General features: G+C 44.4%; 1 protein-coding gene across 4 annotated transcripts in view; it reads right to left on the bottom strand.

Moving 5' to 3' along the window:
• Window positions 1–12,928, bottom strand: part of Dpp6 (dipeptidyl peptidase like 6) — an 830,048-nt gene that overhangs the window by 167,664 nt on the left and 649,456 nt on the right. For all 4 annotated transcript variants that reach the window (XM_021163979.2, XM_021163976.2, XM_021163978.3 and 1 more), the window contains exon 7: window positions 2,299–2,380. In XM_021163979.2, coding sequence (XP_021019638.1) covers window positions 2,299–2,380 — 82 coding nt within the window. The remainder of the gene's footprint in view (window positions 1–2,298; window positions 2,381–12,928) is intronic.

The following is a 12,928-nucleotide window of genomic DNA, read 5'->3' as shown; positions in this document are numbered from 1 at the left end:
TCTTCTTACAAATGGAAGAGAAAATAATGATTGAGTCACAGCTACAAATATCAGAGGAGCTCTGTGCAGGGAGACCCAGTCTCTAGAAACAAAGCTAAACAGGATTCATAGCAATTACCTGGTCTCCTGGGTGTGACACCTGTCACAATGTGGTCATGACATACATATTCTTCTCTTAGTTGTCTGCCTCATTTTCATCACAGACTCATAGCCATGTGTGGCCATAGTCAGTCAGTGATGAGCTTGCACTGGGAACCTTGCACCAAGGCTGTTCATTGTGGGCCTTCTTCATTACACTGTCTGTGATAGTTACCATTAATGGGCAACTTGACAGAATCTAGAACCACCAAGAAACCACACCCCTGGCACATCTTTAGGGGATTTCTAAATTAGGTTAGTGGAGATGTTAAGACTCACCTTAAAGGTGGGTGGTTCCATTCCAGAGGCTGGGGTCCTCCTAATGCAGATGACTCAGGCTGCTGCAGCTATGCCTGCCCCTCATGACGGATTGGGCTTTCATACTGTGAGGTAAACAAACCTCTTCCTACCTTGAGTTGCTTTTGTCAGGCATTTTGCAACAACAATAAGGAAAGTAATCCATATGACATCTTTTATACTCCAAGGGCTTTAAACATCTTAGTTTTGCCTATTTGGGTTCATTAAAGTCACTGATGTCAAAGGGTCAAGCCTATGTCAGCTCTGGAGGCTTCCTCAGGCTGACACAGCTGACAGGACATAGCTTCATAATGATGAACAAGTCCACTTTATCCATAAACCTTCAGGGATGAGCGTGAGCTTGCAGAACCAGGTAGAACAATGTGCAGCACATTGATAGCTCCCATGTAATCCTCCAAAGAACTTCATCTACACACATGGTTACAGGTCCAGCACTGAACTAAGTACCCTAGATATGGGAGCTAAGGATCTATTATGGCTTGGATATACTGTGGTGCCTGAGAATGTGCTGAGAGCTTGTTCCAAGGTGGTGGCACCATTGAGGGATGATTGGCTCACAAAGACACTGATGTCATTCATGGAATAACCCATCAACTCACTCATGACCAGATAAGCCAAATAGTAGGTGGAAGCTGCGGGAACTGGTTCACTAGGGTACGCCATCCAAGGATGCATCTTTCTAGTATGCCACCCCAAAACCCCACCCCTGCTTTTTGGCTGCCATAAGATGAACAGTTCTGCTCCTCTACACACCTTTTCTTTCTTTCTTTCTTTCTTTCTTTCTTTCTTTCTTTCTTTCTTTCTTTCTTTCTTTCTTTCTTTCTTTCTTTCTTTCTTTAAAGGACCTGCACCGAGAGGAAAGCATGTCTGTGAGAAGAGCGGCTTTACTGTCAGGCATTTTATTTTTTATTTTTATTTTTTTAAAGATTCATTTATTTATTATATGTAAGTACACTGTAGCTGTCTTCAGACACTCCAGAAGAAGGCATCAGATTTTGTTACGGATGGTTGTGAGCCACCATGTGGTTGCTGGGATTTGAACTTGGGACCTTTGGAAGAGCAGTCGGTGCTCTTAACCACTGAGCCATCTCACCAGCCCCGACACACCTTTTCTTATGGTGTTCTGCTTCCTCATGGGCCCAGAAATGAAGAAGCCAGCCAACCACGGACTGAGACTTCTGAAACTCTGAGCCCAGAGGAACTCGTTCCTGGTTGTTTTCAAAGGTGTTTTCTCAGTGAAGGAAACCTTTGGGATGTAATGATATGCCATTTGTGTGTGTGTGTGCGTGTGTGTGTGTTTGTGTGTTTGTGTGTGTGTGTGTGTGTGTGTGTGTGTGTGTTTGGGTAGGTGTGCTTACCTATATAAACACATGTGGAGGCTGGAGGGTTGATATTAGGTATCTTCCTCTGTCACTCTCTAGGTTTATTTTATTTTATTTTATTTTATTTTATTTTATTTTATTTTATTTGAGACAGGGTCGCTTGATGAACAGTGTTCCATTTTAACTAGCTTGGCTGGCCTAGGAGTCCTTGTGGTCTGCCTGTCTCTGTACCCAGTGTTGGGATGATAGGTGCCCTCTCTAGCCTATCATGACCCATTTTTAAAATGAGAATTCTCTATCTGAAAAGAAACAATGATTTTATATAATCAGGTACTTTGGTGCATTTATCTAAAACTTAATCACACACACACACACACACACACACACACACACACACACACACACAAACACACACACACACACAAACACACCAGAAGTGTACAGCAATAAACATTTTAGACAGTTTGGAAAACATAAATGGTAAAAATCAAAATACGGCAGCTAGACCCAGCTTGCTTACCAGCTGCTGGCCTTTTGGGCCCCACCCTGCATACTGAAGCTTTGCGTTGCTGACTTCTGGTGGGTCCAGACTCTGAGGGTCCCTGAGGAGACAGACAGACAAACAGAAACAAAGCACAATGTTGGGAACCAAGAATATACTATGCTCCCACTTGTTGCCTGACAGTCTTACTCTCCTCTTTCTCTTAGCTATTGAACAATATGTCTCACTCAGCTTCCACCAGATTTCTGCAGATGTACATAATTCATATAAAGCTGAACTATGTCCACTGCTACTTAATCCAAATGGTAAATATTCATCAGGAGAAAACATGCAGAGAATTCTATAGATCATTTTTTTTTTTTAATGTCCAGGGCAGTTAAACTTAAGCAAAACCCACAGCCAAGCAGTTATAAATCCCACACCCAATGTCTTCATCATTAGCTCTCCCTGCAAATAATTCTTTTCTAAGTATGAAGCCAGGTCATTCTGACCTTTGAAAGCCAGTGGGTCTCAGGATGAATTGTATTCTTTTACAGATATAGAGAAGGAGAGAGGGAGAGGACACTGGGGGGTGGGGGAAGAGTTGGAGAGAGGGAGAGAATGAGAGAGGGGGGGGAGGGAGAGAGAGAGACTGAGGGAGAGAGGGAGAAGAATAGAAATATGTTTTTTCCATTCAACATCTCTTACATTTTTCATTTTGGGGCTATTTTCCAGTTGTGTCTACGTGTATATACACATATGTGTGCACTGTGTACACATGTATACATACTCAGGAGCATATGCATCCATGCTTGTGCAGGTGGGAGCCAAAGCTTGATGATGGACATCTTTCTCAATCACTCTTCACATTAATTTTGGAGTCAGGGTCTCTCACTGAGCATGAAGGACATCAGTCTGACTAGCCTGACTAGCCAATGAGTGACCTGTAGGGGTCCTGTGTCACTGACAGCCAGTGCTGGGATCACAGCTCACGCACTTAGCTGTGACCTGGTGCTGTGAATACAATTTCTTCATGCATTTATAGCAGCATTCGACTGATCCATCTCCCAAGTCCCACATTTCAAATTCTTAATTTACAGACATGGAAAATTCATTGACAACAAAATACTGTCTATATATTAAAATTTCATAATAAATAAAAGCCATGAGAAAACACCACAAAAACATCTGTAACTCTGCTGTAACTTGAATATTTCAGTATTGTTTATAGCTGCTACTGTCTTCCACAGGTAGAAAGAGCAGTCATTATTTATTTTTTAGGGTATCACCCCATGTAGAATGGCATCTGCATTCTGGGGGAGCAAAATGGTCAGGAGAGCACCCTGCCCTGAGAGCATAGTCCCTATACTGCAGAGAGAGACATGAAAGTGTTTGCTTGTGAATCAAGAGCAAGCGAGAAGAATGTAGGTTGTCTTTGGGAAAGGAAGACATAGAGTTTCAGGAGTTCCACAAAGGGAAGAGGCAAGAGGGAAGAAGTGGGGACAAGACCTTTATATGAGCAGGGCTTCAAACACAGAAAATTCTAGAGTAATTTCAACAGCACCGTAAGAGTCAAGACAAACAAAAATAGGAGGAAAGAGAGGAGGAGAAGATGAGAACATAAGATTCCACAGTGCCTCACGGGAGTGTGAAAACAAGAGGCCAGCTATGGGGAAGGCAGCTGGGATGACAGTACTCAGGGGAGCAGAGAAGCTAGGAGGAGAGGGGGCCTGGACAGTGTAGATCCAGATGGGTTCTTAACAAGCTCCAGAACCATCCCTATATCTGTAACCAAAGATATATATATATATATATGTATATACACACATGTATATACATATATGGAACATATAGATGGATATATGAATATATATGGTCCATATATATATATATATATATATATATATATATATATGATCTGTATATCTATCTATATCTATCCATATATACATACACATATATTATATTTATTTGTGCATGTGCATGTATGTATGTGTGCATGTATGTGTGTGTATGTATGTATGTATGTATGTATGTATGTATGTATGTATGTGTGTGTGTTTGTGAATGGGTACCTGCAGAAGCCATAAGGCACTGGATCCTCTGGAGTTGGAGTTACTAGCAGTTGTGAGCTTCCCTAGGTGGGTGCTGGGAATCACTCTCTGTCCTTTGAAGAGGAACCTGTGCTCTCCACTGCTTTAACTGTAGGCCACCTCTGCAGCTCAGCAATTAGGTTTTTGCTGGTGTACTGCTATAAAAAAGGCTATGTGAGGTGACAGGTATACTGGTGAGCTTGATTAATTGGTCTGCAGTGAACTGACAGGCACAAAATCATTTAAACATCCTAAAATATATATTTATTATTTGTTAGCACACAGCAAAGCACAGGAAGGCTGTGGAAAAGAGCAAAGTTTTCTATAAATCACAACAGAGTGATGGGTGACAGTCTCAGAAGAGCATGTGTAGTCTACTAGCTGTGGCGTCTTAAAGGGATTAAGGAAAATATACAGGCATGACATCATTTATGAAAAAGAAGCAAAGAAATCTGAAGCCATCGGACTGGTCAGCTAGCTACAGGGCTGGGTGGAATGGGTTAAAGGTCTGTAGGAACTTGGTCTCCATCATCTAAGAATGTTGTAAAACTCAAGAAAAATGACATATATTAACTCAAGAGTACCCAAAGGGTGTGGTTCTCTCCTTCCTAGCTAGTGAGTCTCAAACTCTCTAAGTCAGTCCAATGACTCCAAGATCTCCAAAGTGAGCTACCCACTGGGGTTGCAGCAACCCACCCAGGATGTCTTCAGGAGAAGAGACCAGAAAGTGGTGGGATTCCAACCTAACAGCACTGACCTTGGGGCAATAGAGCAGCTCAGTCCAAATCCCTCTTCTCCACAGTCCCACAAAGGGAGCATTAATGTTTGCCTTGTGAATAACATCCAGTATTACACTGCACACAGAGACGGGTAGCCATGCTCCACAGATGCCAGCTTAATCCTTGATAAACCAACAGGTAATTTGGCCACACAACATAATGCATGTGTGTGTCCTTAGATTTTCATTTAGTTAGTGTGGCCAGTGGGTTGAGTACTGATAAAGTATTATTGTAATGACTATCTGATGAAAGTTTTTAAAAAGGGTTAGTAACTTATCAGACATATAGACAAGTTTGTTCTCTGGAACTCAGCAGTGACAGCAAATTGGTGAATCCCTAAGGGGGCAGGTAGGCTGAGGGTCTCCATCCCATCACCCACACTTGCTATGGTGAATTAAATCTGTTTTTACACTGGGATCCCACAGTACCACATTGTTTTGCTTTCTAAATAAAAGTCTTTAGGGTGACACTCCCTGTGTCCCTCTACTGTGTGTCCTTACTCAGTGAATATTCTGCAATTTCTCTTCATCTGTACACCCCCCATCCCCACGCTGGTGACCCTTATACAGCCCTGCTCAGTGTTGTAAACACAAGGTTTCTATTGAATATGCCCCATCTATCCATAGATGGCCCATGGAGGACCACTGAGGAGCTACACAGAACCACAGTCTCTCCCTCTCCCTCCCCCTCTCTCTCCCTCTATGTGTGTGTGTGTGTGTGTGTGTGTGTGTGTGTGTGTGTAACTCAGTTTGCCACTGATCACTGTCATAGCCTTCTGGTAAGTTCTGGCTTCTCAATTTCATTCCATTACTTCATTTCTGTTTCTGTTCCCAGTCACCTCTGTCTCCTTTGTGTGAGGCTGGTAGATGGCCCTGTGCTGACTGACCTCCAGGAAGAATCTGCTACTCCTCTGCATGGGCTGCATCCAGGCAGAGATCCTGTGGTGAGCAGGTGACCAGAGCCACAAGGTAAGATCCAACTACATCTGAGGTTCCCATTGCCAAGTCCTGTTTCTTGCCTCTGTCCTTTTGAGGCCGAGACATGTGTGCTGTGGCATGGAGACCTCCTCTTCAGTCTGCTACCACACCTCCTTTCCTCTGTGGATGATATCACTGATATCATCTCGGCCTTCTCAGCATCAGCCTCCTGAGGATCCCACTGGCCAGGTTCCCTGCTTTTCAGGACAGCACACCTTAATAGACACTGGTCCCTCAGTGTCAAGACAGCATCCTTGTCTTGTCTGAACAATGCATCTTGTGCCAGCCTGTAGCCAAGACAATTTTCCTTTGCACTTTGATTCTGGGAAAACTTTATTACTACTGTGCTTTAAATCATTCTAAGTTCTCATAAGAGCTGACAGTAATGTACCCACATTATTAATATCTTGCCTGGATTTTACATTTGTCAATTTATGTTATCTTTCACTGACTCCCATGGTTGATTGTGGGGTTCGTGGGCTAGGTTTGTGTCTTATGAATTTAGACAAATGTGTTGTGCCATGTACCACTGTGTCAGTACCACAAGGGAGTGTCTGTCACTGCTTGCTCCACAAGCTCTCAGTTCCCTGCCACGGCAACTGTTGTCTTCTCAGTCTCTGGCTCTGCCTGTTCCAGGAGGTCCCAGATCTGCAGCCTTTTCAGACTGGCTGCTCTTTTGACAATGAGCTCTAAGGTCTGGCCTGCTGCCAGGACTTCACCTACTCTCACAGCCTATTCTGTCTGAGTTCCTAACCTCAGGGCCCCAGCACAAATGAGACAAGACATTGAATGGAAACTTGTCATCTGACCAGCACCCTCTTACATCTAAGCCTTGCTGGCCCTACCCACACATTTTAAATTTTCTCTCTCATAGTTCACTAGGGCTGGGGAGATGGCTATGTGTGTAAAGTTCCTGCTGTACACCAGGACCCAAGTCCAGATCACCAACATGCACGGAAAAGTTGGGTATGGAAGACACCATGCCTGTGATCCTGTCACGGGGAGGAAGAAACAAGAGGCTCCCTGGGGCTTGATGTCTAGCCAGTGAGCTCTAGGTTCAGTGGCAGGCAATGACTCAAGAAAATCAGAGGCTTAGCTCCTCACTTCACACAGAAGCAGCAGCAGTAACCGCTGATACACATCCAACGTGCCACATGTGCTTGTGACCTGTGGCTTATGGCATGGGTGGCTGTGAATGCAGCCCAAGCACAGAACTCATAAACATATTTAAAACATTATTATTGTGTTTTGTAACTCAATTATGTGGTTCTTGAGTGTGGACTTTGTGATGATAATGACAACATTTTGTCCCAGTTTTTTTTTTTTTTTTTTTTTTTTGAGGGGGGGTTGTTTTTGGTTTTGTTTTTTGAGACGGGGTTTCTCTGTATAGCCCTGGCTGTCCTGGAATTCACTTTGTAGACCAGGCTGGCCTCAAACTCAGAAATCTGCCTGCCTTTGCCTCCCAAGTGATGGGATTAAAGGCGTGTGCCACCACCGCCCAGCCTGTGTCTCAGTTTTAAAAGGTTGGACATGCCTGACAATCTGGCCAGTGATCCCTACCATATACTGCATAATTCTGAAACTCTCTCTCTCTCTCTCTCTCTCTCTCTCTCTCTCTCTCTCTCTCTCTCTCTCTCTGTGTATGTGTGTGTAGGGACACAAAGTAACCTGGTGATTAATTTGGGGGCTGTCTAGTGCCCTCTCCACCCCCTCCTTCACCTTTCTTTATTCATTTATTCTGAAGAATGGGCATTGGGCTCTGTGATGGATGAATCATCTCTGGGTAGAGATGGATTGGTACAAAACTGATTAAGGAAGAATAAAATGATCTGGACTTCACATAGCTCAAAATAATCACAAGATCCATTCTGATTTTGCTTATTTGAGCAATAAACAAAACAGGGCATAAATCATACTGGATTCTGAAGAGTGAATTAGCACCCAGCCAAGTTTGCTCATTTATCTTCCAAAGCTATTTTGAGGGATTGAAAAGCTTCCCCAACAGCAATGGCAATTAGGAGGACAAAAAGCTAAAATTTGCTTTTTTACCCTGGCTTTAAACTTTCATGACTAAAATCATAAAAATACTCCAAACCCACATCTTCAACGTCAAATATTGTGAGTTTTCTTGAGTCTTCTCATATGTTTAGCATAGTGGGAGACACAAAAAGATACAAGTTCAGACCTAGGTAAGTGCTGTCCACAGTAGGTGTACACTGATTACAAATGCATAGTAGGTCAGCAAGGGGCAACCTTCAGTTACTGAGGGGTCGATAATAGTATTTGTAATAACTGAAATCCACTCAGTACCTAGATATGCCTGTCACCCTTTGAATATCTAATGAATTAGTCACTGAAGTTCTTGTGTTAGGGGTCCAACACCATCAAGGCTTCCAAGCATGTGAGCCCTGTTACTGTTATGTTAGTGCCTCACTCCCACCCTGACCCTGATTCCACACAAGTTCTGGACTCTGATCACTGATGTGCAATGGGCAGCTGGGTTGAGACCCCAATATGTCCCATAGGCACACCGATCACAAGGAAATGCCAAGTCATAAGAAAAGAGAGTCTGCTTTACTGGTCACTGTGTCCCTAGGTCAGTCCACTCTCAATCTACCCCAAATAAAAGAAGAAATGAGACACGTCAGAGTGGGTCTGGGGCAGGTGTTTGAACCAGGAAACATTTTGGCAGAGATAAAATGTTCCAAAGCAGAGAGGCAATGGTGGCCAAGTCCTTCAAATACCCTACAAACCACCAAGCTGTGTGGTCTAGATCTGTAAATTAAGGATGTGAGAAGTGTGCCTCAAAAGGGCTTGGCAAGGGAAGTGAGGAGGGAGAGAGACCAGGGCGGGGGGGGGGGGGAGGGAAAGATAGGTCAGGAGGGGAGGGAGCCATGCTCTAGACCCTTCATTTTCCATACATCTTCAGGTAAGCTTAAGTTGACCTCCAGTGCTGGCTGAGAAAGCCCTTCCTGAGCTGATAGGACAGGTACCTGCCTGTTGAAAAGCTTGAACAATCCCACAGAAGACATCACAGGCAGCCACCCAAGGCACCCATCCCTGTCCTGTAGTCTTGAACCAGCTAAAGCCTGCCAACCCAGGCTGTCTCCTCAAACTCCATCAACACAGAACCAGCAAAATTAACAGGTAGCTTCAGCTTCCTTTCTGGTTGGCTCCCAGGCACCCAGGAAGTTGCTCCCTGCTACAGGTGAGACTCAGAACTCGGTGTTATCTTTTACCTTCATAGCAGACCCCATCATGATGTCATGGTCTCATTCCTCCTTGGGCCTGCTGTCTCAGAGGAGGCATCTGATCAGTGTGCCCAGTAAGAGATCATCCTGGCAGGACTGATGATGTGGGAGTCTCTGCTACATGAGGGTTGGACTCACAAAGCCTCACTCACAACAGGCTGTATAGCCCTGGGCTGATGGCTTTACCTCTCTGAGAAACTATCTACTGCTTGAGGTAGGGTGGTCCATCACTGGTCACTGTTCTTGGGAGTCAGTTGACAGAGGTGACTGTTCTGTTACTGGTGGAGACTGATGGTTGTGTGCACATAACTTTCAGGTTCCTTGTTTCTCCAGCATAGGCTGGTTAGGCTCAGTTAGCATGCTGTACCATATCATTGCCATGTCAGGACTTGCACTTTTGGAAAGTAAGGGACAGCAGGTGGCTCAGGCACATGGACAGCTGATCTCTGTGAGCCTGGGCCTCCTTCAGATAGAATGAGAGATGGGCTTGCTTCCCCCTTATAGACTTACCTCAAAACTATTTAGTTAAATACAGGTCTCCACACCTTTAGAAGTTTCTGTGTTCATCTTTTCCCAAAATTCTACTTTGGAACAAATGCTTACATAGCCTGCCCTGAGATGGATGCAGGAGAAAAAGACAGTTCTTCCCAGTGTGTGTCAGGAGACCAGATTGGAACATGATGAAGACAAACAGCAGCATCCTGAAGGATGCTGCACACATGGTCCACCATCCAAAAGGACCACAGAGTCTCTATTGTCTCCCCATCTGGGCCTATTTTCTCTCATCCCCATCCTTTACAGTTCTGTACCAACCCATAGGTGTCTGGCCCAGCATGCTTTCAGGCCATGAGGGCAAATTTCTCAAATTCTTCACCTATGGCTATAGTCGTAGTTAGTATAAGCCATGTAAAAGATATACCGATGCCTGAGAACAGGCCTAGTCAAAGAGGCAGCTTGGGCTCAGTGGCTCACTCTGACAGAGAGGACTGAGTACTATCTGTGTGCTCATGGTAAGCTCAGGAACACAGTGCATATGCCAAAGCTCCAAGCTGAAATAGTCATCTACACACATGTCTATGCAACAGACATGTGTCTCTATAAGCACAGCGATAGAGCTCAGGTTCTGTGGGAGGAGCCACCGAGAGCTGCTTCTGTTATCTGAGGACAAAGGAAGCCTTCTCAGGAATTATTTTGAATCAGCTAAAATGTGTATTCTGTTTTTTCTTTTTTTTTTTTTTTCTTTTTTTGGTTTTTCGAGACAGGGTTTCTCTGTGTAGCCCTGGCTGTCCTGGAACTCACTTTGAAGACCAGGCTCTGCCTCCCGAGTGCTGGGATTAAAGGCGTGCGCCACCACGCCCGGCTCTGTTTTTTCTTTTTAAAGTGCAAAGTTAGTGATGACAGATTGGAATAAAGGAAATACAGGGAAGCTAGCTCTAAGTCCCTGCAGAGCTCAAGTAGGAATTCTAAAGCACATCAATGGTAGGCAGTCTAGGAGAACAACACAGCTATAGCCAAAGCTCTGGGATCTCACAGCCATGGAAGAACTGTCTGTATGACTACCCATAACCCTCCACCCAAGAGAACTTGATGGGACTGCTAGCTAATAGGTTTGAAGTCTATGGCACAGAAACTAACTTGTCTGCTGGAAGATTCTACCATTTTCTTTCTTTCTTTCTTTCTTTCTTTCTTTTTTTTTTTTTTTTTGAACAGTTCAGCAGGCACAGATTCCCCTTAACCTGCCTGGCCATTCCTTTTCATTTCTAAAGGCAGAGCTGAGTGCTAGGAGACTAAGCTCACAGGATCAGGGGCTTATAATCTGACAAGGGCCTGAGAGAGTCCTGTTAACAGAGAGTATATGGAAGAGTGCATGGACCAAGGCTTCCGGAATGTGGGGAAAGTTCAGGGGTTGCCAAGATCATGGTATCACCATAGATTGCAACCCAATGCAGAAGCCTCGGTGCTAGGGTTCTGCTGTGTTTCTCAGCACCCATCTCCTTTATGCCACACATTGGCAAATTGTTGGGGTCAGAAGCAGTCAGATTGAGAATAATTAACACCACTGGAGCAATCTGGAGGGAAGAGACAATCCTTACAGACAGGAGCTGAGCCACAGCAGGGCCAATTTGGGTGATGCCTGACATGAAGAGGCCCATAGCAAATGTCCTTTCCTGACTTACACAGCTGGAGATGCTGGGACTGTTGTCATTAGCAGCTGATGCTGCTCAGGGCTGAAATTAGCCAGTAGAGAAGGGGTGCTGGGAAAGTCATGGAGAAGGATACAGCAGAACTCTATGGGAGCAGAGAGAGTCAATTTGGAGTTAACAACAGTGAGATTGCAGGATGTAACAGGGCAGGCTGATGGAGTTTAATGTGTTAAGGCATTTAGATCATTCTCTGACCACTGGCTTTTCCAGTCATACTGGGCAGTACTAGTGCAGGACTGGTTCCTAGTATTTAGTGCATTACTAGTACTAGTACTTAGTGCACTATTTATACCTAGTGTACTACTAGTACCTAGTACAATAGATAGTATAGTATTGGTACTTAGTGAATACTAGAGTGCCGACTATAACACTGGAACTGGGTACATTCAGTATGAGTACCTAGCACAGCACTGGTACCTAGAAGTCATAAGAATTTAGACTAACAGTGCCCTGAGAGCTTATTCCAGCACTTCTAAAGGTCTTTAGGAATTTGCCTTAGAGCAGTAGTGTGGTGAATAAGAATTAGAATTCACAGAGATATAAAACCTTGACCCTTTCATTAGTTATTAGAAACCTGGCTGTCTATGTTTCTGTTTATGGAAAAGATTAATTACAAAGAGGTCAGGTCATACCACCCTCCTAGTGGAGTTGAAGCCTCTACACTTCACGGCAGTGGAAAGGACAGAAACCATTGGCTAAGGTGAAATTCTAATCTGGACTATCAAAATCAACCCTTTATAATCTGTTGCTTTATAATCAATTGCTTCTTGTGTGTCTGAAACCCCACAATTGCCTGCTGTTGACTGAGCCAAGAGTCTTGGAGTCAGGAAGCTCTCTGGCCATTATGCCTTCTCCCCATTGTGTGCTACTGAGCCTCTGCCCTCATCTTGGAACACTTGGTGGGTGAATCATAGTGTGTCTCCATGCACCCTGCCTATGAAGGCAGCTGCAGAGGTGGCATAGAGGCAAGCAGTCTGGCTGGAAACTGCATCTGTTCTGCCTCTGGGGAGTCACAGCCTTGCCTACCTTTCTCATGCTGTTCCCAGGATGGACTATGCATATGTTTATTGAGACTGAGAAGGTCCTCAGTACTCTCTCATGCAAAGCCGCTTCCCAGCTGGAAACCACCATTCCTGAAGATGAACTGCTACCCTGCCATCAACCCACCCATGTGGGGCAGCTCTGGAATCCACACCTGATACCCCAACCAGAGTAGGACCAAGCAGGTCACCCTCAGTTCTTCCTTTGAATTTTCTTGGGGTGACTGGAGAAAGATGTTTCTTGCAAAAGAAAATATCCTTAACAATCTGGATAAGAAGTGAAGTGTTTGGTCAGCATGCAGAGCCTGAGACCTCTTTATGATGC

The sequence above is a fragment of the Mus caroli genome, unplaced genomic scaffold, assembly GCF_978045245.1.
Source record: "Mus caroli unplaced genomic scaffold, Mus_caroli_1 scaffold_4, whole genome shotgun sequence".
Classification (NCBI taxonomy): Eukaryota; Metazoa; Chordata; class Mammalia; order Rodentia; family Muridae; genus Mus; species Mus caroli.
This window is presented reverse-complemented; position numbering and strand designations above follow the sequence as displayed.